Source organism: Artibeus jamaicensis, unplaced genomic scaffold (assembly GCF_021234435.1).
Source record: "Artibeus jamaicensis isolate MK-2021 breed Jamaican fruit bat unplaced genomic scaffold, CSHL_Jam_final scaffold_474, whole genome shotgun sequence".
Lineage (NCBI taxonomy): Eukaryota > Metazoa > Chordata > Mammalia > Chiroptera > Phyllostomidae > Artibeus > Artibeus jamaicensis.
This window is the reverse complement of record NW_026522046.1, coordinates 45,845,171-45,870,608: the sequence shown is the minus strand read 5'-3', so window position 1 is coordinate 45,870,608 and position 25,438 is coordinate 45,845,171. Positions and strand designations below refer to the sequence as shown.

At 49.3% G+C, this 25,438-nt stretch overlaps 1 protein-coding gene across 7 annotated transcripts in view; it reads right to left on the bottom strand.

Annotated features, from left to right (window-relative positions):
* The window catches only part of HLCS (holocarboxylase synthetase), a 167,506-nt gene that overhangs the window by 96,156 nt on the left and 45,912 nt on the right, over positions 1 to 25,438 (bottom strand). For all 7 annotated transcript variants that reach the window (XM_053657920.1, XM_053657919.1, XM_053657918.1 and 4 more), the window contains one exon: positions 18,932 to 19,203. In XM_053657920.1, the coding sequence (XP_053513895.1) occupies positions 18,932 to 19,203 (272 nt within the window). The remainder of the gene's footprint in view (positions 1 to 18,931; positions 19,204 to 25,438) is intronic.

Sequence of the window (25,438 nt, the reverse complement as noted above, 5' to 3'; positions counted from 1 at the left end):
TGATGAGTCTATAGAAACAGAGTGGGGGTTGCCCAAAAAATTAAACATGAAACTGCATGAGAGACTCAGCACTTCTACTTATGGGTATTTACCCAAAGAAACCTGAAACGCTCACTCAAATATATGCACCGTGTCCTCCGCAGCGTTATTTCTGACAGCCGGTGCCCATAATCTTGTGTTGCTATCCACTGAGTTAAAACCACAACCAGGACTTCAACCCTACCTCAGGGGGCATTTCTAATGTCCCTATTTTTTAAAAAAAAGAGGAATGGAGGCCTTTGCACTTGGGGTCATTTTATGAACACAAGGGCACTTCATATCTGGAGCAACCCTGGGCTGTTGCTGTGGAATCTTCTAGGAGTGCTACGGGGTATGGAGATGGGTGCAGCAGAGGGCCGCCTTTACAATGAAGCCCTCGACCCCTGGCTGTCCCCCTCCAACTGCAAAGAGTCGGAAGAGCCAAAGTAACAGCCACAGCTTAGTAATTAATTCCACCCCGCAGCATGTGTGTGTCTCACTGTAGGGACTTCAAAAGCTGACACTGAGTGACTGTCAGAGGCCGGGTCTGGCTGCTTTGGTTTCAGGCCATAGCGCCGCGGTGAGGATCACAGCCCCTGGCCACCACCAGCCTGCACTGGAGCTGGCAGCTCCCCTGGGACCACGCACCTGGACCACTGCGTCCCCGAGGCACTTCAGGCCCCTCCCTACTGAGGGGAGCGTGGGGCGGCAAGAAGGGGAACCTCCGGAGCTTGTACCAGCAGGCCTCAGACGGCTTGCACAGCAGCTCTCGCAGCAATGGACTCGTTAGTTTTGTTCACTATCACTTGGAAAGGTTTTCGCCTATATCATCAGCACAGTTCTCCTTCCCATTTCTTAAAATATCTCCCCGGATAATAGCTCTTTCATAATTAAAAAATGAGATTATCAATAAATACAAAGAAACCGCATCACCAACTGCGGCACCATTCCGTCGGTTATCGGTGAATTGGCTACATCTGGAGGTATGAAGCGTTTCAGCTCAGTCCTCCCACCAGAGGTCACAGTTAAGGACTCATAGTTGAAAGCGTCCCTGCGAGTAAACAGACAGTCTGGGGGCGGGGCGGATTAGGACAAAACATCACATTCAGAAACATATCTTAAGGACTAGTTAACAAGATTATCAAAAAAACTGATGAGTTAGGGATATCAGAAACTAAAATCCAAACTGTAAGAGAAAAAAGGAGACTCCCCTCCGTCCACCGTGGCTGGGTCCGACTGGCCAGAGGGTCCGGAGGACAAGCGTCTCAGGAGGGAGAGATTTCGGCACCTCCCCTCTCGCCCACCGGCCACACCCTAATTAGAGAGGTTCTTCGGAGCAATTACAGAGTGAAATTACATGAGAATATACCGAAAACACTTTGAATAATGAGAATGCTGACTGTATCTTCCCTTTTTGCCAGGAGGTTGCTCGCTTTCCGGCAACCTGAGCCCGGGCCGTGGGGCGCCTCCCAGTCCTCACACACTTGTAAAGCCCCGACAGCAGGCTGGACGATACGAGGTGTGAGAAATGAAAACTTTATGTGCAGACAAATTTAGATTTTTAACATATTTTCACTAGGGGCATAAATAAAGAGATATTGGGCCGCTGGGACTTCAGAAAACGAGAATGCAGACTGTGGCTTTTGTTTTACATTCTAGTACTCAGAACACCTAGTACCCCAGGAGTAAATAATCCAACAATTCACCAGAAGTTAATACTTCAGTTTGAACTTAATACTTCTCATATACCCCAAACTATTTTGTCCGAGGAGGGGGGAAACCTGCGGTTAAGTAAGTACAAGGAAGAAGAGGAGAGAGGAAAATGAATGAACTCGCATGTTGCAGCCGCCACATCCGCATATAATTGGGGCTATCAGAAAAGACTTCCCACGGAGCCAGTTTTTGTGAATTTAAATTGATATTAAACATATGACTGGAGCTATTTTAAAATTTTTTTCCAGTGATCTACTTACACAAATACTGACACATTCCAGCAAGGGTGAATTTTAAAGAGAACACTCACGCCCACATTAATATTCTATTACACCTACTGCAACATGCAACTACTAAGCCACCGCCCCCCCCCCCCGCACTGCTTTATGCCTTTCAGTGTAAGGTACAGACACCCCCCTCTCTTAACACCAAAGCTTGAAAACCCGTTAACTGGAGTTCAGCTTTCATGTAAAACATACCGGTGGTGACATCCTAAGATCTGCTGGGTTTTGACACATGTACTCACCTGTGTTAGCAAAACCCCTATCAAAATAAATAACACTATCACTCAGGAGGTTCTTTACAGCCCCTCCCCGCCGATCTCCACCCCACTCCCTCAGAGACAACCACTCTCCCAACTTCCTCCCACTATGGATTAGACGTGCCTGCTTTAAAACTGTACAATGGAATCCTATAGTATGTACTTTTGTGGGAGGCTTTTTTCACTGTTCATGAAGTTTCAGACATTCATACAAGCTGATGCATGTGTCGGCAGTCCATTCCTTTTTCTTGCTGAGTGGTGTTCACCTGTGTGAATACGCTACAATGTTTCCATTCACCTGCTGATGGACACCTGGGTTGCTTCCAGGGTTCGGCTACAGCAAACAAAGCTGCTGTGAACAGTGATGTACAAGTCTTTGTGTGGACACATATTTTCGCTTATCCTGGGCAAATAAGGGCTGTTGGGTCGGAAGGGAGGTGCATGTTTACTTTTACAAGAAACTGCCACACTGCCTCTTTCAAAGTGATTACAGCATATTATGTTCCCACCAACGACGTGCTGTTTGGGAACTGTGGTTGCTTCCACATCCTCCCCAACCTTCGGTGTGGTCAGTCTTTTCATTTTGAGCTAAACTGCTGGGTCGTGTGGAGGTATCTCATTCTGGTTTTAATTTGCACTTTCCTGAAAGGCAGAAAATGTTAAAAATCTTTTCATATCCTCACTGTGCTGCTGGCGTCACACTGCAGGGCTGTTCAGATGTTTTCACTGGGCTGTCTGTCATTTTGTTACTCGTACAGCTTCTTTCTACATCGTGGGTAACACTGTTTGTCTGATACACGTTTTGCAGACATTTCTCTCCCAGTGTGTGGCTTGTCTCATTTTTAAAAATCAATTATCTTTTGATAAGCAGACCATTTTAATTTTTATAAAGTCCAATTTATTAATTTCTTTTGTGATTATTGCTTTCCTAACCAGCATACTCTACCTTGATGAATATACCATGCACACCTGAAACTTGCCTACTCCCAAGTCATGTAGATATTCCATTTTCCTTTGAAGCTTCATAACTTCAGCTTTTGTATTTAGGTCTATGGTCGATTTCAAATCAATTTTAGTGTGCAATGTGAGGAAGGGGTCAAGACTCACTTCTTTTCCGATATGGAGCACATATCTAGTTATTGTTAGAAAGACTTCCTTTTGTCCACTGGAGAGCTTTGCCACCTGTGTCCAGACCAAATGGCCAATTAAGGGCAGGTCAGTTTCTGGGGATATTCTGTTCTACTTACTGTTTTTTTCCTAATGCCAATGCCACGCAGCTTTGCTTAACATAGTTTATAGTAATTCTTCAAGTCAGGTGATAACTCCTCAAATTTTGTTCCTGTTCAAAGTAATTATCTCTACTGTAGGACCCTTGCAATCTTATATAAATTCTATGTAAATTTTAGATTCAGTTTATAAAACCCCTGCTGAGATGCTGATCAAACTTGCACTGACCTCATAAATTAATTTAAAGTAAACTGGCCTCTTAATAATATTGAGTCTTCTGATATGGTATCTCTATATAGATGTTTCTTAATTTCAAAATATTTTATAATTTTCTTGTTATTTCTTCTTTGATCCGTGGATTATTTAGAGGTCTATTGTTTAATTTTGAGATATTGGTGATTTTCTGAGACACTTTTTTTTTTATTGGCTTGTAACTGACTTCCATCATGGACAGAGAATGGACTCTATGTGATCTCAGTTACTTTTGTGCTTGTGCAGACTTGTTTTCCCGCCCAGCGTATACTCTGCTTCGATGAATATACCAGCTGCACTTGAAATGAATGTGCCTTCAGCTGGAGGCACTATTCTATAAACACCAATTTTTTTAAAGCGACTGAGCCCTGGCTGCTGTAGCTCAGTAGACTGAGTGCCACCCTGCAAACAGAAAGATCACTGGTTCAATTCCTGGTCAGCACACATGCCCGGTTGCGGGCTAGTTGGAAGTGTGTTTGTTTCTTTCACATATCAATGTTCATTCTCCTCCCTCTCTCCATCCCCTCGCCTTTCTAAACATACATAAAATCTTTTAAGTTTTTTAAAAAAGTGATTGACAAGTGTTATTCATATCCTCCACGGTTTTGCTTAGTTGTTCTACCATCTGTTAAGAGAGTGGTATGAAAATCTCCAATTACGATGCTGGACTTGTCTATTTTTCTCTTTCATTTTGTCAATTTTTGCTTCATGTATTTTGAGGCTCTGTTATTAGGTAAATGCATATCTATGAACGTATGTCTTTTCGATGACTTTATCCTTTTATCATTACGAAACACCCCTCTTTACCTTTTGCAATTCTTTGTCTTAAAGTCTGTTCTATTGGACATTCCTAAAAGCACTCCAGCCTTGTTAAGGTTACTGTATGCATGCTGTATCTTTTTTTTTCTCCTTTTACTTTTAATCTACAAGTGTCTTTATAATTAAAATGTATGTTAAAGACAACACACACTCAGGTTTTCTTCTTTTTTTTTATCTATTTTGACAGTCTCTGCCTTTTCACTGCGATGCTGGGCCCCATTGTCTGTCAATGTAATTGTTAAGTCTACCATTCGGATCATTTTCGTTTGTCTTCTTCCTTCTATCTTGTTTCTCTGTCCCTTTTTTGCCCTACCTTCTTTTGGATTATTTGAATATTTTACTTTGATTATCTGTCGGTTTTTTGGCTACACCTCTTTGCCTTATGTTTTTAGTGGCTATTCTATGGATTACATTATACATGCTTAATTTACACATGTACTGAGCGTAATTACACCTTTCTCACCAGAGGTAGAAATACTGCCATCATAGAGACCCATTTATCACTCACCACTGCCCTCGAAGCTGTTGTCAAGTGTATTACATCGGATCTGCACTAAGACTACAAATTGTCTTAGTAGTCTTTTATCGGAAAATGTATTCTATCTTCATTGTGGAAGCATGTTTTTTTCTGGATATAGAATGCTGAGTTGACAAGTTGTTGTTTTTTTCTCTTTTGAGCCTTTTTGAAAATATTGTTTACCCTCTGCTGGCCTCCATAATTTCTGATGAGGAATCTCTGGTAATTCAATTCGTAGTTCCTCTGTATGTGAAGTGTTGTTTTCCTCAGGCTGTTTTCAGTATTTCCCCTTTATCTTTGGTCTTTAGCAGTTTAACTATAGATGTGCCAAGGTCTATTTTCATCATATTTATTTATCCTGCTTGGGGCTTGTTAAACTTCTTAAACCTGTGAGTTTATGTCTTTTATCAAATCGGCGAACCATTTGGCCATTACTTCCTGAAATGGCTTCCCCCCACCCCATTCTCTCTGCTCCTTCTGGGGGTCCAGTTGGACATATACTGGACATTTTAGTATCATCCCACAGGCTCCTGAGCCTCAGGGGTTTTCTCCATCTTTTTCTCTCTTCTTCAAATTGGATAATTATAATTGATCTATTTTCAAGTTCCCAGAACTTGGGAACACAAAGAAATATAAATAAATTCATTATGGCTGATCTTTGAAGGGTTATTGTGAACTACACAAGCTAAAGAAAATATGCCATTCTAATTTTCAAAGGAAATTTTACTAACTAGAGATGTCCTATCCCAGTTGAAATTCAAGGAAATAAGGAAAGTACTACTATTGGGAACCAGTGTAGTAGAGAGACTATATATAATAAATATATGCTTCTAATTAATCCAGATTACAACTCATTAATACAGGTGCTACTGTCCACACTTTACAGACATTAGTACAGAGGAACAAGCAAGTTACTTGTCCCACTAGTAAAGTTAACAACAGGGGCTACTTAGACCTCCCCTTATACTCCTTTCCAGCACCCAGCTCATTAAAAAAATTAAGAAAATCACCAAAAATTAGGCATGTCAGCTAACCTGAATTCCTTTTGGAACAAGATTAAAATGTAAATGGGTGTTGGAAGCTGTTGGATATAGTGCATGAAGATTTCAGCAAAGCATCTGTTGGACGTAACATAGTATTAGGAGCAAAGAATTAAGGATCGAGACAATGCTTCTACCGTTTAACTCTTTGTGTGGCTCTGGTCACAGCATTTCAACCCTCTAAGTGACAGCTCTCTCATGTCTTAAAACAGGAACTATAATAGTACCTGTCTCACAGGGTCTTGGTAAAGACTGAATGGGGAAAATGCAATACACATAGTAAACGGGACCGGCCGCAAGGTAAAGCCTGATTAGTGTTAACCATTATTGTTGAGGTATGTCATCTCTCTGGAGACATGATGAAATAATGTGAGATAACTGTGTAACAGTGACAGAATTATGAAATATTATAAATAACATATTAGCCTCATCCTATTCAACTTCTATCAATGTCTGCTTTTGTTTTATAATTTTCCAATTATCTTCTGCAAAATAAATATTGTAATGAGGCTACTAAAGTATTATACAGAACTGTTAGCTCAAAAAGAACTATGCTTACTATTTATAATAGGTACTGAAGACGACAGGAATGTATTCGTAGAAAATTGCTTGAGTAACTTATGGTCAAACTCTCTGCACCCAATAAAAGGTACCTATTTAGCAGTCCATTTGATTGCATGGGAAATACTTCTTTCTTATGTAATAGAACCGTAATTTATCCATGTTGTATAGGAGGGAAAAAAGACTGGAAGAAAATATACCAAAAGGTTAACATAATCTTTTATAGATGGTACAGTTATGCATGATTTTCTTTTCCTTATTATTCATTAGTATATTTCCAAGTTTTTCTATAATGAACAAGAATCTTCTTATACTTGAATAATATTTTGGAAAAAAAAAACCAAGTTTAAGTGGTTTCATGTACCCTGACTAGCTTTCTACGAAGGCGTGTGGTCCTCAGAGCCCCGAGCCTTGGAAGAAATACACGTGACTGGGAATGTCTAGAGAAGGCGGCACGGGGACTAAGGAGTCCACAGTAGTTACCTTCAAATACCTGTTTTAACTAATTAGCTGACCGTAACTGTCTTAATGGTAGCTGTCTGAACTAATTAACAAAAGTCTTTGCTCTCATTTGAGAGAAAGTGGCATTTTCTCCATCTGGATCCGTGGCTGGACCTCCTCTATGGAACAGGGTGGGCTTCCAGGGACCTGCCTCGGGGGAGAGAGCCGTTGTAAGACACCTGGACGCAGCTGCCTCAGCGTACAAGGGCTCCATCAATACTCGTTGACCAAACGAACCTCAGGAAGCTGCTCGGCAGCGGGTGCTCCGACGCCCACAGCAGCACAGAGAGCACCGACCGGGAAGCTGGGGCGCCTCGCAGACCTGAGAGGCTGCCGAGTTCTGGTGTCCCCCTGTTTCTGGTTTAGCAGATGTCAAGTCCTCGGTTTGTGCCAATGATGACAACATCATGCTGAGAAATGTTGGTCTATTTCATGACACTTTTCCAGATGCCACAGTTAATAAATAAATAAACAAACAAATAAACAAAACTGCCTACAATATTTTAAAAATATTTTATGTATTTATTTCTAAAGAGAGGGAAGGGGAGAGAAACTTCAGTGCAAGAAAGAAACGTCCATCAGCTGCTTCCCACATATGCCCTGACCAGAAACCAAACCCACAACCCAGGCCTGTGCCCTGACTGGGAATCAAACCAGCAACCTTTTGCTTCGTGGAATGAAGCCCAACCAACTGAGCCACACCGGTCAGGGCTGCCGATAAGATTTCAATGGTGCGCTATCTCCACGGGCCTGCAGGGAGGCTCCAGGAAGGCCTCTGATGACCTTCGGCCAATGGAGACACTTATACTTTGCTACAAGAAGAAGACAAGGAGAGGGAAGATGAGTATGGAAGGAACGAACCAGAAACCAAAAGCTTCAGGAGGTATTTTCATTGAGCTTCTACACAAAAACAAAACTGACTTCTTGGAAGACAAGCTCCCCATTTGAGATTCACAACCCAGGCTTCCCTGGGTTCCAGAGGGAACCCCACGTATGGGGTGCTCGCTACTGTTGGCCTGGGGAAGTCGCAAAACTCTGAATGGTGCTGAGTTTTATGAATAACATGCCTTTATCAATAGCTTACATATGACACATAACAACCAAGAAGCACAATGAATTCCATTTTCATTGTACAGGAAACAGAAAGAACTTATAAGAGATAAACTTAAATCCTTGGAACAAGGCAGGGTATAAAAAGAAACAATCCAGCCAGCCAGTCAGGTGTAAAGATATAACTGTCCCCACTCAGCCGGGCCTGAGTGTCCTAGGTGGAAGGACACTCTTGGCCAGTGGTGGTGACACTGGTGCCCTGAGGAACCTGAGCTCTGAGAAGGGCCCCCGGCCCCATCTGTACAGCGAGGTGCTTCATTTGAAAAGGGGCCCGTTGGTTTAAAAAAGTAGTCAGGCCATGGATCTAGAACGACCTTCTTGAGGAAATGGGCTGAGGTCAGGCGAGTCACCCCGAGTCACACAGCTGTGTGTCAGCAGCAGAAAGACAGAGTGACAGCCTCAGTTCCCAGGGTCCGAGACACGACTGCCCCACCAGGCGGTTCTGGCTTTAGGTAAACTCTGTACGGATCTTAAACCGTGAGGACTCCGTGGGCGTCCGCGTGCTCCCTGGAGCCAGAGGACGGAAAGGGAGGCAGGTAGAGACCTCACCACGATCCCGCCCCTTCCTCTTGTCTCCGCGCCCCTGCCCACATCCCAAGAAAACACTCCTCTGCCAGGCAATGACTTCATCCTTCTCCTTCTCACTAATTTGAATGCTCTGGTGGGAGAGCCAAGCAGAGTGAAAATGATGAATGACTCCTTGTGCAAGGCAGAAAAAATGTGGCGTTGGGGATCTCACGGTGACGGAATGCCCCTCGTGCAGAAACAGAACATGCTTCTCTCCGAACAAAAAGCAGAAACAAGGGTTTTTCAGAGCTCTGAGTGTGTTTGGCCAAATGGTAGGTGTGTAAAAGATTTTAAAGGGGCAGATGAAAGCAAATCAACCCTCACCTCTGAAGCAGGTAAGTGTTTTATTGGAAAGGAAAACAGAAGTTTTTCTAGTGAGTCACAGAGCAGAGTCGGGAGAGAGATGGAAACCGGGGAGAGGGATGCGGAGTGGGCGGGGAAGACATCTGCTCGGTCATCCGGCACATGTGCAGACTGTTACCAAAACATAGCCTCTCCCTCGTCACCACATGGACGCAGGTGAGCGGGCATACTTGGATTACCGTGACCACCAAATTCTAGGAATATTTAACATTTTTCCACTTGGAAACTGATATTAATTCATACACTAGGTGGGTTTTCTCTGCCTTTAGAGGAGTGTTTAGTCTTTTAATTGAAGTATATTTGATATGTAATAAATTGAAGGTGTAGACGTTAATGTGATACATTTGAATATTATGACTGTCATTGTAGCAATAACTAGCTCATCTATCATGTTACAAGAGTATCGGTTCTTTTGAGCAGAATAATTAGGCTCTAGTCTCTTAGCAAGCTCGACTGTTACAATACCACATTGTCGTCTCTACTCACTATACTGGCAACCCATTTACCGCAGACCTCGTTACTGAGCTCTGCTCTACCGTGCTTCGCAGATGCCGCGTTTTCACCAACTCTGAGGGAAGACCCTTCACCAGCAAAAGGCCATGACTTGCTGAGGGCTCAGAGGACAGTGAGCAGTTATTAGGAATGAAGTGTTTTCCATTAAAGTACATACACTGTTTTATTAAATACAATGCCATTGCATACTTAAAAGACGACAGCAGAGTGTAAGCATCACTCTGCATGCAGTGAGAAACGAGAAGTCCCTGACTCTTTACTGGAACACCCGCCCTCCTGCGGTGTCCGGGACTGAGCCCGCCACGCCTCTCAGGTGTTGGGGGCGGTACGAAGTGCCTGTCCTCCCCGCACGTTCATGCCCTTCGGCACTATCTGTTCCACGTGCCCCCCCATTCCGCCGGTAGCCTCCGTTTCGTTCTGGGTTCAGAACTGTTGTCGAGTCCACATGGAAGTAACATCACAGAGTACTACTCCCTTCTCTCCGCCTGACTCTTCTCACTTAGCATGGTGTCCTCTGGCCCATCCACGCTGTGGCAGGACCGAGCTTTAGGAATCCCGTTCTCTAGTCGTTCATTTCACACTGCGTTAGAATCTTGCCGTTTCCAAGCCCGAGGCTCCCGGCAGCCCCCACTTGGAGAAAACATGGCTTAGTGGGTGGGCCGAGAGGAGGTGAAGCCAGCACCTCCCGACCACCTACTCCAGGTCACTACTCCCTCTGACCCTCGTGAGTCAAGTGGCCACCCTATGAGTGGGCATCGCTACCGTCTGCCCACCCTGACATTCGAAGCCACGGCATTCGCCCCAGGCTCGCAGCTGCCGAAGCTGCAGGGCCGGGCTGCTGCTGGCAGCTTCCCACGCCGTCTTGCCCAGGGTCGGCCAGATTCCTCATAAGCATCCTCTGGGCGCTCCAAGGTCGTTTAAAGGGGCCTGCTGCGCTCTAGAACGAGACCGAAAACCGCAGGAGACTCAGCTCACTTCTAAACCACAGAGACACCCTCGGCTTTCTCTCCGAGATAAATGTGAACTGGGGGGAAAAAACTTTCAGAGACTCTCATCTTTATTGGTTGCTTTCTTTACCTTTTCTTGCTTTATTCCTTTTGCAGTCTTTTATTACTTGTTTAATATGACAGAGGCATTTGACAAAATGACCATCAAATATATGTATATAATCAAGCAATTCCACAGAGTAGTAAATATCTGAGGTGTTTAGAGAAATTCAAGAAGCTAAATTGATATCACCCCATGCGTTCACTCCATCCAGCATGGAGGGTGGTGCGGGAACCCCGTGAGGCGTACCCAAGGACAGACCCAACCGTTCAAACAGAATGGACTGTTGTCGGCTACAAAAATGATACAATGTTATGATTTATAAAGAGAAAGTCTGGTGAAGAGAGAACTGGTTCCACATATTTTAAGGGAAACACATACCCACAAACCACTGACTATGTTTCCTTCTCTCTCAGGAAAAGCTGGACTAAAACAACACATTTTTTTGTAAAATCGTAACCAGTGATGAGCCATCACGCCTCTAGTATGTCAGCAAACAGCTGTCATGACCTCCGACAAAAATTTTACCCCCCCCACACCCACTGTGCCAAGACAACGCCCGGCAGCTGCGCACTCCAGGGCTGCTGGGGAGGAGCGGTCAAGAAGGCAACGGAGAAAGAATCACACCCAGAGAGCAAACAGTGACGAGAGTTCGATAAACGTGGGCTAAGACCCTTGCAGACAGAGTGCGCTGCCTCCCCCAGGCCCCGGGTGGAATGCAGGCTCCTGGGGGTGAGGCCGGGCTGGGGCCCGCCCTTCTGGGCACACAGCTGGTGCCGCAGAGACATTAGCTGATTGACCTTAAAAGGGAAAAGAAAAGCAAAAAGCAGAGACTATTACCAGCTACATCATACAGACAAGGAAGTGAGGCCTGAACGTTACTGGTTTGCTGAAAAAGGCGGAACCTGGGGCAGCAACATTCCGTCCAAAGACCTCAGCCCCCAGGTCAAACCAAGATACTGGGTCCTGCCCCGGCCAGGCGGCTCAGTTGGTCAGGGCATCGTCCTGTGCACCAAAAGGCTGAGGGTTCGATCCCCAGTTGGGGCACATAAGGGAGGCAACTGATGTTTCTCTCTCGCTTTGACGTTCCTCTTTCTCTCTCTCTCTCCTCCCGCCCCCTCTTCTATCTCTAAAATCAATAAATGTATTCTTGGGTGAGGATTTTTTTTAAAGGATTTTAGATCCTCGGTGGTGTGAAATGAGTGAAGTGGGGAAACAGCAGTTTCTGCAAATGCCTCCCCCAAAGGACAAGCAGCCACGACATCTAGTCTCTTCCTAACAGTCTGGAGCACGCTCCGAAGGGCAAGCCCGCCACCCCCGAGAACACGCAAGAGCTGAACTGGGGGGTTTGGCGGAGGGCCCCAGAGAAGGGCGCCTGCCGCCCTGAGCCCCGCCGAGCCGCACCGTGGCCGCGCGCCTCTCTGCAGGGGGTGCCTGTCACTCACGGCAGCAGCGTGGCACACGCCTTCTTCACTCTGGCTCTTCTGCGCAGGGAAACGTGGGGCCTCTCAGGTTGACTGAAAGGTCAGTGACGTCCAGCGTGGAGAGAGACAGATAAGAAGCCCTGGGTCCACTGCAATGCCTTCTAAATAGACACACTGTGGGCACCATAAAACGGCACACGTCACGGTACGTTTACCCTACACTCAAAAATCAGTGACAGAAGGTAGAAACATCCTAGAACACAAACGGCGAACGCGGAGGAAAAGAACAGGCCACTTCACAGTTCAATTCCAGGGGCCTGGCGTGTGAAAGGTCACCTTTACCAGGCGCTGAACTGGGACCCGAGAAAAGCACTTGATGGAGAACTTGCCAGAACATCCCTGTCGTCTGACCACCTGAGTCAAAGGCTGGGGTTACGTCCTAAACCTTCGCTTAGGAATAAATGTTAAAATGAACCTTTCTTTAAAATTCTCCCATAATTTTCACTTTAAAAGTACCAAATTGGCCCATAAAAAAGCTCATGCTAATTATTCCAAAGCAATCAACATCTTGAAAACCCTTTATTCCCCAATTACGCTAACATCCCATTAATTGGGGACACTTACCCATGTATTTATTCTTTGCTCATTACCTTTGGGCACATTAAGGGAACATCAATAACACAATACAGGCATTAATATGTAAAACATCAACAAAAGCCATCTGGAGAGCTAATGAATAATCAAGGGATTTCAAATTAAACTACAGAATTTTCCCTTAGAATCTTTAGGACAACACTGTCAAGTTCAATCTATTCCCTTCGCCTCCAGAATCAATTTTTCAAACTTTATGACAGGTCTAATCGCTTCCACCTGTGTCTCTAGCTTGACTCTTGACTGGCATGCTACCAGCCAGGGTGAAAATGCAGACAAAGACCCCTATTAGGATCCGGCTGTTTCTCTACTGTGAGGTCACTCAGCCATTAAATTAGTTCCAGCCCAATTTCTGTCCTCACAGGCCTGGACTGGGGAGGAGGGTGCGGAGCAGCAGGGGCGGGGGCCGCGTCGGAAGAGAAGAAAAGGGGGGAGAGGTGTTGGGGGCTGACCAGACACGCATGCGGAGAGTGAAACGCTGGGAATGGCCCCGAATTCTGGAACAAAAATACTACCTTTCTTACATGATGGTGGCTATTCTCCTGGATGCAACTGCCCCCAAATGGTTTTTAAAACGATTGTATGGGTGTGTTTGTTCTTCGCCTTTGGTGGGAGAATTCAACTGTCTCTCACACAAGGTTTCCTGAACTACCACGAGGCTAGTCGGAAAACCACGGCAGCCTTCTAAAGACACCCGCTGCAGGTTACGGGAGACAAAGGCGGGCTCCGCAGCAGATGCTGGCCTGGGAGTGTCACCTGGACAAAGGACGGGGAGCACCTGGAGTCCCTGATGCCTCAGCAAAGCCTGGGGGCGACGCTGCTGAGGTTACAGAGCAAGTTGGTGGTAACACCTTCGGTCCCAGCTTCTCCCTGCCAGACTGAGCTCTGTGGCACCAGAAACAGAGCCGGGCACATAGCAGTAAGTGCCCAAAACTCACTGGCCAGTCTCGCTCTCTCCCTGCATCTCGTTACCTGCTGGGCCCACCTCCCTCTGCCCCGCGCCCAGCGCACTGAGAAGGTGCGCAGAAACACAGGAAGGAACGGCTCCTTCCCACGCGCAGTGAGGCGAGGCAGGGCCTCTTCCCCAACGGTCTACCTCCAGCGCCCAGCACCCAGGACATGCTCCATCACACTTCTTCCAGGAACGATGAAGGCAAACGTAAGCCTGAAAAAGCAGGGACTTAATCAATGTGAACGAAACAAACTTACTTGATAAAGAAACATGAACTCTTCTTCCCAAATGAAAGCCACCACCCCATGGCCAGCTGATCGAGGACGTGCCAGAACGTGGAGGAAACTGATACAAACAAGGCTGTGGACCTTGGGCTCAGCACGCGCTCCGCTGTGCACACGGAGGGTTGCGGTACCTGACGGAGACGTGGCTCGAGCTATGGAGAAGGCACAGTAAGTCGAACAAGAGACGTTTCCAAATGACCACCACAGCTCAGGCCCCCTGAGCTCTTGAGCCTGGGGCCCGGCCTCACGCCTCCCCCACAGCAGAGGGCTGGTCGGACTCCCCGAGATCCAACGGGTGCGCGATGGCACACACGAGTGGGTGGCTGTCTGGGTCTGCGGCTGGAGGACGTGACCATGGACCACAGTCTAGTTTGAACCCACCCAGTCCCACCAGCTCAGCTAAAAGGTCACAGGGACGCCTGCCAGGATGCGGCATGGAAAGAAAAAGGTGGGTGTCGCACCCAGAAGGTGTTCCCGGACAACAGGGTAGACAATGCAGAGTCCACGGTCAGCAACCGATGTCAGAGGAAGTGAGCGGAGAAGGGATGCACCGTGAAGTTTCCTCTTCTCACCAGCCTGGGTGGGGGGCACAGCCAAGTCAGACTAGAAGGGAAGTCACTCACGCGGTCTTCACTTTTATTTTTATTTGGCGGGGACGCGGGCGGCACAGGCCCTCCAATTGCCTTGATTTACTTTTCAGCAGGCGACGCCTGCATTTATTTCCCTGCGCTCATGGCTCTTCCCAGAACTCTGCCCCCTGTGCGGAGGCACCAACGCAGCACCAGCATCCTCAGGGTGGGGTCCACGGCCTCACGACCACCCACCCTGCACACACGCCCACACAGCAGGCACAAGTGTTCGGGGCGCCTCCAGGCCTCTGCAGCCCGGCTGGGTCTGCAGTCGCTAAAGAAACCACAGAGTCCTTCAAAATGCTCGTCTGAAGAGACATTCCCAACCCCCCAGGTTTACACAAACGTAAGAAAAGCAGCTCCAGGGACACCGACAGAGCAGCAAAACAAAACTCACGTCTCCATTCAACGCGTTATCTCCTCCGCCTGCGACTTCCAACCCCTCGGACTCTGGAGCCACTGCACAGGCCAGTGCCCGCCCCCCTCCTCCTTGGGACGGGGGCCCCAGGGTGCGTGGATTTGTGGGCGCTGCGTGTGAAGACCCCACTCATCTCCCAGCCTTCTCTGCAGGTAGATGTGGTCATGCTACTACCACAGGTCCCGGCCCTGGGACACGAACACAAACGTCAGGAGCCACCTTGGGGAGCTCTGTCCAGGCTACTCACATGGAACCAACCACCAGAGAGAGTCCACAAAGAACAGAGCCATGTCCTTCTTGGCCCTTCCCCCGCTCACTGGCTAAAATGACAGCACCCATGGGACCTGCTGAGGGTGACAGAGCAGCCCACTGGGCCCCTGGCACTGTGGGCCACACGCTGGCCCGAGACCGCCCACCTCAGTCCAGCCTGCTGCAGCCACTTGCATTTGGGGACCTCTCTCACACTGCTGAGCCTAATCCTAACCGGCCTGGAAATGGCCACCTGAGTGGGGTCTGCATCTCGGGCACAGAATCGGTAAGCCACGAGAAACAAGGCCTGACCTGCTGCCCAAAGGGAGCATCTGGGCGGGACAGGTGGCAAGGACACGGGTGTCACAGGTCCACCATTGACGACTGCCGTTGTCATGCAGCCGGCCTCTGTCTCGTGGGAGGGTCTGCAGCTCAGCAGGTGTCTGGTAGAGGCTGCGTCACCATAGGAAATAGCTCTGAAAATGCACAGGGCGGTGTTTGTCAGTCCTGGGCACTGGAAGCGTAAAGGTCAATGAAAGAGGGACGGCCTCCCTGCGCTGACCAGTCTTCAGAGCGACACAGATCTGATAAAAGAGGGGCAGTCTGTCAGCATCTGAGCCGGAGCTTCTGGGGCTGTCCCTGCAGCCTCAGCAAGTGACAAGACGGATGCTTCACCGCGGACGCCCAGGAGCCTCACACCAACGAGTGACGACAGGCCACCTTCCACCCAAGCCCAGCACTTCGTTCGGCCCAAGGGAGCTGCCACCAGATCGGAGCGGGCGGCGGCGGGGAGACAGAGCACTCTGTCCAGACCGGGTCTCTGACGGTTACTCACAGGGGAAGGCTGGGGCAAGCCAGCCAGAGGCCTGCAAAAGCTGTAAACACTTCTATCTCCCAGAAACGGCCATGACTGTTCACCCCCAAAACGGTACCCAAACCCATGAGGACGTGAAAAGTCCATCCCTTCCAATGCTAGTCTCAGAGGTGGTAAGGTTAAAACTCCCCTTCTCCCTAAAAAAGCAAAGTCAAGACCCCCAAGGACACTGGGCAAGAAACCACAACAAGCAGAAGCCAGGCTGCCAGATGGACAGACCAGACCGGCAGGAACTTACCCACTGCCAGTGTGGGAGTCTCTCCCTTCCACTGCCCACCCAGGGAGATTCGAGGGTCCCCATTTCACCTACAGCAACACGAAGCGTGGAGCAAACCCAGGCCGTGGTGTGGAAAGTCCTCCTTGCCCTGCCCAGCGGACCCACTGAGGCCACGTGCCAAACATGGTTATCAACGCACAGGAGCAGGGACAATTCCACACACTGCTGTGACAACCAGGCCCGACTCTGCTCCGGTGACAAATGACCCGAGGCACTGAAAGATGACGTACGCAATTAGGTGATACGTGCGAGGAGCATAAAAGCAGCGTCTGGAAGACAAAAGCTTTCAATACATGTTGCCTACAACTGCTGTTATCATTACCACCCCACCGTGCTTCCAAAAGGTGGGCTTCCGTGGGGGTCAAATACAGTGTTAGCTACAGAAGTGTTTTCGTCTTATGCTCAGAAAGTAATAAGGCATATATTTCCTTTATCTCACAGTCCCTTTGTGGACAATTTTAGGTCATTTGGGCACTAAGGTGACCTCCTCAAGTTCCTTCTCTTAAGGAAAAGTCACGGTGAACAACTCGACGTCTACCCTGTGGCCAGCAGCGGGCCGGCCACCACCCGTCACAGCCGTCTTACTCTGCGCCCTCCAGAGGCCAGGCGAGGGGGGAAACAAGTGCCCTCAGAAAAGTTAAAATAGTTTTTTTTTTTTAATCAAAATAGACACTCTGGATCTGTAGAAGTTTCCGAGGCCACTGTCATAAGCTCAGCGACACACTTTTACAGTCCACGCTGCCTCAGACAGAATTTTACTTTTTTATGGAAAGGCCGATGGCAGAAAGGAGCCGACCGACAGTGCAGGGCACCCAAGCAGCAGTGTGGTTACAGGACCCCTCGCTGCACCCCAAACCCGGACTCCCCGCGGTACAAGGAACCCGAGCACCTGATCCCGCAGGAGCCCCGGCCGCCCGCTCCAGCAGGGCGCTCACGGCTTCTTGGTAACGCGTGGCCACCACACAGGCTCAGAGAGCACCATCCGATGTTTCAAGATCATCCAACATACAACAGTCTTCACTTACGCCCACGGAAACAGCCAGAATGGTCTGGAAGCGCCCACGTTTCTTCTGTCTGCATTTCACCTCCTCAAATCTTGTGTTAAATGCTGGGTCTTGATTTTTTTTTAAATTTATGTAAGTGTAATTATAATGGGTCACCCTCTTGATATAACAGAATGTTCGGCTGAGTAGCAAAAGATTATCACGGGTTTGCACCAGCAAGTAATAGCTGTTTCACCTACAAGAACAGGCCCCGTCTCTACTGAGGGGCTGGGGTCGGTGGGTGGGGAGCGGAGGCAGGAGAGGCCGGGAGCGCCAGGGAGAAGGCAGAGCAGCTCAGCAGCTACCAGGGCTCCCGCTCCCTTCCGCCCGCCCCGCCCCTCTCTGCCAATTCCCGGACACAACACTTCCCTCCAGCCTCCATAGCACGCAGCTGCCCCTCCTATGACTTGCACTGGGAGAGTCAAATCCTCAAGTTCCCGTTTGATATCAACATGCCATCAAATTCCAGAAATTATTATTAAGAAGAAAGGCCAAAATATTTCCATATGTCCCATAAGCTGGATTATGCATCTCACTGTGCAGTTTCCCAGGGGAAAGTGCCCAGAAACTTTGAACCTGGCTCTGGGGGGAAACTCTTACATTCCTCACATTTTAGTTCCAGGTCGAGGGACGATGCTTTTCTTATTCACTCTCTCTATAATCCCACTTTTTAAACTACCTCAGAATAAGAGTATTAATTAACACTGACTAATTTGGGAGTTCAAAAAATCCCTTTCATCTGCTTTCCATTTTTTAACCTTTAATCAAAGTCCAGGAAACAGAAGGAATAAACAGGACGTTTTTCAATAAGAGTACATCTCGAACGTCCACATGGGATTACAGAGGGCTCAAAAAATGTCCTGGAGGGGGACGGACCAAAACAGGTTTTCCAGTGCAGAGCTCCGCTCGATTCCAACTGAACTCAGTTGATTCCAACTGAGCACAGCTTCCACATCCGTCGAATCTGCCACCCTGACACCCTGCAAAATAACTCAAACTAAATGTTTACCGCTGGTTCTAACGACGCAAAAACAGAACGCTAACCCAAACAACAGTGCAACCTGCTCGAGTGTCTTTTCACAGTGCTCTTCCCAGGACACTCCAAAAGGCCTGGTTTTACAAGGAGCCCCAGGAGCCGCCCATTCTTTAAAACACAAACCTGTGATCAGAGAACTTCACTGAAGCTCTCTTCCTGCATTTAAACGCTTCTAGGCCCGGGTGCGCCTACCTTGCTAATGGTGTATGAAGAGTTCCCGTTCCACGTGTCTGTCCCTTGACCCCAGCACTGGTCAGAGAGCCCCTTCTGCACAACTGGACTCACCCCGTGGGCCCACCACTCACCCATCCAGAAGATCCATGGTGCTAGACGCCACTTCCGCAAACAGAATTACTTTTCCGAGCTGCTTTGTCCGCAGGTTTTGTCGGTAGATCTCCAAGTCGAAGTGTTCTGATGAGAAGGCCGTCGTGTCGGTCACCACAGGTAGAGCGGCTGGTGTGACTTCTACTGCAGACGTGCAGGAGGGGACAAATTTGAGGGAGAGCTTGCTGGATTTGATGACTCCACCAGGACCCGCTTGCTTCCCCAGCCACTGCATGAGAGGATCCCAGATTTCCTGGGTCGTAAAGAAAAAAATGGAAAGGTCATAACTCCGCATTATGTCAGATGACCGGAGCTTTTCCTGGAGATGCCGTTTAGGTGACATAAGTACTTCCCAATTCGTGAGCAGAAAAGCTAGATCCACCCTGACTGGTGTGGCTCAGTTCACTGGGCATCATCCTGCAAAGCAAAAGGTCACGGGTTCAATTCCTGGTCAGGGCATGTGCCTAGGTTGTGGGTTCAGTTCCCAGTTGGGGCTCGTACAGGAGGAGGCAACTGATCGATGTTTCTCTTGCATGTCATTGTTTCTCTCCCTCTCTTTCTCCCTCCCTTCCCCCTTCTCTAAAATATTTTTTTAAAAAGCTAGATTTGTGTATTCTGAACATTTAAACTGTTGTGTAATTGACTGTAAGTATGCTAAGCATGTTTGTACTGTAGAAATAACCTGTCCAGAAACCAGGATCCAAGGAAATGAGCAGAGTTCATTATTAAACTTTCTGTCCTACTCTCCAAAGTCCCTCTGTGCATTTTACAGAAAACGTGAATCTTCATACTCTGCCCACAAGGAAGCTCGTTACCCTGTCCAGGAGAAGACACAAAACCGACCTGAAAGCCGTCACAGAAGACAAAGCACTGAGACCCACAGCCCACTGGCTCTCGGCCCCCACAGTACCTCCAGCTCCAAGCCACCAACAGGCCACGGACAACGGAGAAGCACACTTTCGTGCCGGGAAAATAACAGGGTGCCCACAGGCTACGTGCTCCTTGTCCCCAGTGCGGGTCCAGGTAGGGGAAGGTGGAACCTACGTAACCTAGAAAAGAGCTTCCATCCTCCCCCTGGAGCCACGAGGAGTCTCGGAGCGGCACCGGAGGCTGAAACTTGCTCTCCAACCAGACCACGGAGGGCTCCGAGACCTCCTTCTGGGGTGGGGCACCAGGGGACTAGCCGTGGGCTGGGGAAGTCCCTGTCCCCAGAGGCCTGCACCGACCACACCAAAATCTGTCAGTCATGGTCAAGAGCGCAGATCCAGGCTCCCGGGTCATCTCCATGCAAGTGCCAGGCCTCTGCTAACATTGGGGGTGTGTCCCCAGCTCCCTGTGGCTACAGAGAAGCAGCTCCAAAGACAGAACCGCATTCAACTAAACTCAGCGAAGGAAACTTTAAAACTCATTCCCATCTTGCAGAAAATACAGAAGGCAGAGGAGCAAGTGAAACAGCTTCAGAAGGAAGCCATCGGAGGAAAACCAGAAGGTGAGACATTTCACAGAACAGGAACCCTCTACAAGCCGACGTCTCATGGGTGAAGAGGTGAGGGCAGGCCCGCACCCTACGGGGCAGGTCAGCCACCAAGAAAACACGGACAACTGGCCCGCATAAAAACCAAGAGCATTAAGAACTCTGACTCTTCCAGAGATGAAGTTAGGAAAAATAAAAGACAAACAATAGACTGGGAGAAATAACTCTCAGTACATGTGTCTGACAAAGGACGTACATCGAGAAAACAGTCTCGTATCCTGAACACAGAATTATGAAACACACACAACTCAACTGAGACGTCAGCGGAAAGTTTGACCACAGACTCCCCCAGAAAACATCATATGGCCAATGAGCATGTGGAAAAGACCCAGGATCACTTGTCACCAGGGAAATACAAGTGAAAACCGCAATGAGATGCCACTACACACCCACTGGAACGATTAAAATTTTGGATTCTGACAGTATGTGGTGCTGGCAAAGGTGTGCGGTGGCTGGAGCTCGTGGTGGGAATAGAAAACGGTACAACGAGTTTGGAAACCAGTTTGGCAGTTTCTTGTCCAATTAAACATACACTTACCATATGACCCAGAAATTCTATTCTTAGGCATTTACCCGAGAAAAATGAAAACACATGTCCATACACAGACTTGTGCACGAATGGTCGGAGCAACATTACTCTTAACACCCACAAAAGGCAAGCAGCCCAAATTCCGCCCAATAGGTGAATGGATAAGTCGGTCACAGCACAGCCACACAGTGGACTCGACTCATGAACAACGATAATGAGGAATGAAATACAGGCGCAGCAACCACACAGATGAGGCTCAGAAACAGACCGCTGATCAAAACGAAGAAGACAGAACAGTGCAAAGACCCAGGAGAGCGTGTACCGTATGGTTCAGTTTAGATGGAATTCTGGAAAAGACCGGCGTGCTCTACAGTGAAAGAGAGTGGACCGGTGACGACTGCTGAGGCCGGCGTGGCTGAACACCGGTGACGACACAGAGGCGGGCTTGCACGGCAAAGGCAACTACTCGGGGCGTAGACGTGCATCAACCTACACCGAAGTAGGTGCATTTCCCCCAATGTAAATTACACCTACAGGTGATTTTTAAGTGTCAATAGCAACAAGTTTGCACAACACTCAAAAATAACCACAGTTCACGAGACCCTAGATTCACTAATGTCTGAAAGAGCTCTGGTACCCCAACTTCCAAGGAAATCAGTGCTCAAACCTACACCGAGTGCAAATACACCAAAGGGGCTACTCTGTCGTTAGTTAACACTCGGCAACACCTGCCACAGGGAGCGCAGCCAAGGCCAGAGACATTCGCACGCCGCGTCCTGCCCCATAAGAGCCACTACACCCGTCATTTGTTGCATCGGCCCCGTGTACACATCTAAGAAGAGTCAGTCAGTGAGACGTAGCCATACCCCTGATTCGGCGCTGGACTGGAAGTACATTACCACCCCTGTGTGTGTTTTGTTTGTCCTTTTCCCAAGGAACGCCAAACGACTCATCCAAACCCACGAAGGTTTTCTGCCTCCCAGACACACTGGCCTCACTGTAACTAGTCAGATCAGTTAGGCTTTGGTCATAACACTGTGAGCTGCTAGGCAACCAGACACGCGAGACCCAGAAGATAAACCCACAAAGCCACAGAGCACGAGCCCTTTCAGAGGTGTCTCCTTCCCGGTGCAATGCGCTCGAGGAAGCAGGAGCAGGTGACCCGCTCCAGTGAAACGCCCGTTCTTCCCACCACGCTCACAAATGTATTCCGCAGCCCGCTGCACGCCGGCTCAGAGTCTTCACACACGTGCTATGGACACACGGCACAGTGGACCTTTATCGTGGAAAGAGGAGGGCTCTCCTCCTCAAAGAGCAGGACTGCCCCTCTTGAAGGCGGGGACTGCTCCTGTGCTGGCGGCAACCCCAGGGTGGACTGTCGTTCTGAACCACCAAGCAGAGTGCAGTGGCGGGCAGGGTCTGAGATGAGTGAGTGCCTCCTGACCCGACGGGGCGGGGCCCCCGTGATGAAGCTCCTGTCCCAGCCCCGCCCCTGCCTCCAGACTCCTCCGTGCACGGCCTGGGTTCCCCCTGCCCCTGCCTTGCTGCTTCCCCAATGCCAGCAGCCACTGATCCCAAGCACTGTCACCCCAGGATGACTGCCCCCGGAGGGGCTTCTCACTTCAGTGACACCGGTGAAACCAGTCAATCCCCACAAACACACAGGCCAACCGTCACCAACGGACAATCGAACCCGGGGACATGTTCCATTTGGCTCACCCATTTTGAACTACTTACTGCCACTTAAAAATCAAAACACTTATCAAATTTCCTGGTGCTTTGGAAGAAATGAGAACTCTTTCCCACGTGCCAATAACTGGCTGGGGCCACGCAGTGCTGTCCTCCTTACTTGGGGACACAGCTGGACTTTTGAGTGTCACCTCTTCTGCCCCTAGGCCTCGGGGTTTGAGACCGTCCTTCTTGGGCCTGGGACCAAGCCTGGCAGCAAGCCAGCAAGACCTGAGATCTGCCGCGGGGCCCCGAGTGATGCTTCTGTCCAGTCAGGTCCGTCTGATCCGGCACAGTGACTCTAGTGACACTGACTCTCAAAACAGCAGGGAAAGAACTTGGCAATCTTCAAAAGGTTAAAGAGAATAAATGCAGGACCCAGCAATTCCCAAGTTTGTACCCAAAAGAAATAAAAGCAGGGACTCAAACAGATATGTGAACACCAATGTTCACAGCAACACTTTCCACCGCAGCCAAAAGGCAGAAATAACCTGGTGTCAACACGGAGTCAGCAGAGAAGCGGATAAACAAACTGGGAAATGCATACACACGGAATACTATTCAGCCACAGAAAGGAAGAGAGTTCTGATAGACGCTACCGCACGAAAGCACACTGAAAACACTGCGCCTAGTGAAATAACGCAGACACAAAAGGACAATATTGTATGATTCTCCTGATATGAAACACCTAAAATAGGCAAATCCACAGACACAGAAAGCAGAATGGAGGCCACCAGGAGCTGAGGGGAAAGGAAATTGGGGAGTTATGGGTTAATGGGTGCAGAGCTCTGTTTGGGGGGACAGAAGCGTACTGGAAACAGACAGTGGGGATGGCCTCACAACATTGTGAATAAAATTAGTGTCGCTGAACTGTACCCTAAAAGATGATCATACTGGACAACTTTACATGACCCCTTTTGTCCTCAAAGCTCCCCGTCCTGTCTGCGATCAGCCCACCACGCAGCCCACTGAGTGTCCTGCGTATGGAGGACACGGAGGGGCAGCCCGGGCCCTCACTGAGCCTGCCTCAGGGCTCCTCTCCCGATCGACCCGCAGAGCACCGAGCAAGGCCACTCCAGGGACCTCTCGGGACAAGACTTCCCACCGGGACGGAGAGGTGACAGGCGCTGTCTCCTGCTCCAAGACTTTAAGTTGTGTTGTCCGACACTAGACTGCGTGTGTGGTAGGACCCACCCCACGAGAAGCCCCACACTGGGTGCTTCACACTCCAGACCCCAATCCTCAGCGAGCGATGCCTCTGCACCAGGGCACTATCCCCAGAAGAGGACAGGGTGCCTCGGGTGGCACAGCGGTGCCCACGCCACACATAAGTCACAGAGCCGGGGCCTGACCCCATGAAGCCAGATCTGCCTGCTTCCCAAATCCCTGCTCCGACCCCTGCCCCTCAGCCCTCCCAAGACCCAACCCAAAATGGAGCAACACAGCAAAAGCCTATTTACTGTGACCAAAACGCCGAAGGCCTCACAGAGAAAAATACACACTCCATGTGATGATATGCAACTATGAAATAGTGATGAAATAGGTGTGTTGGGGAGGGGCAGGGGAGGGGTCGACGGGGAGGGGAGCGGGCAGGGGAGGGAGTGAAGGGTTGGGCAAGTCCGTGAGAGGACAGTGGCACAGAGAAACAAGGTGCTATCATTTAAGTGAGTTACTACTCACCACTCCGGTTGCAGCCACAGATGGCATATTCAAAAGGATTCGACCAAAGGGACGCTTAACGGAACCAGGAAAGCCAGGGCCACCACAGGGGCGGTGGGCAGAGAGGGCAGAGAGGAAATCCGGCCAGCCCTCTCACCTCCTGCACCTTCTGCCAGCACAACCCCGGGAGCAAGAGCAGCCAGAGCCCAGGAAGGGGCAGAGAACAGGGGACAGGGTCGCCCGGACAGTGGCCAACACACCTGCTAGGAGAGAGCCCAAAGCGGCCGGGGCTGGCTGAGGGGCCTCGCTCTGGAGGGACTGCCTCTCCCAGGCCGGCCTTGATGCCTCGTGGGCCCAGCAAGATGAATTTCTACATATCCTGGCCCTTCGCTAGTGACCAAAGCAGACCTGAGAGGGCCACTCTGGATTCACGACAGATGGGATCAGGTCGCCAAATCTGCGATGGCCACAGTTGCTTCTAGGTCCCCGATGCCTGGGACACGGCAGACGCTCCATCGAGTCTGTACCCTGGGCTCCCGTTGTTGTGTAAGGTATGGCTCGGGCTGAGACTCTCTGTGCAAGGCCGCACATTTACTGCATTTTCTGTTACCTGCCAGCTCTCGAAAGAGCACAAAGGCTGGGTGGACCCGTAAAACAGGGGTAATGAATAAGTCGTTTCTAACAAGGCTGGTTTTATGGGCATCACACCTCTGCTGGGCCGAACGGGCTTGTTTGAGAGGTGAAACCTATTCTGCGAGTGTGGGACCAAAGCAAGCCACGGCGTCACTAAAAGAAAGGGACGCTTTACGGGTCGGGGCTGAGCCATCGCCCCTGCAGGAGAGGCGCTACCTTCCACCCGCAGGCTTGGGGGTGTGGGCTCAACAGCCGAGCTGTCTCCAGGGCCTTCATTAAGCCTGCCTGCCTGCCTGCCTGCCTGCCATGCGCCCCCCTCCAACACAAACAGGCTTCTGACGGAGCTGGGGACCCGGCCTGAGCTGCGAGCCAGGGTGCAAGAGGGACACCTGTGGGCGCCCTGCA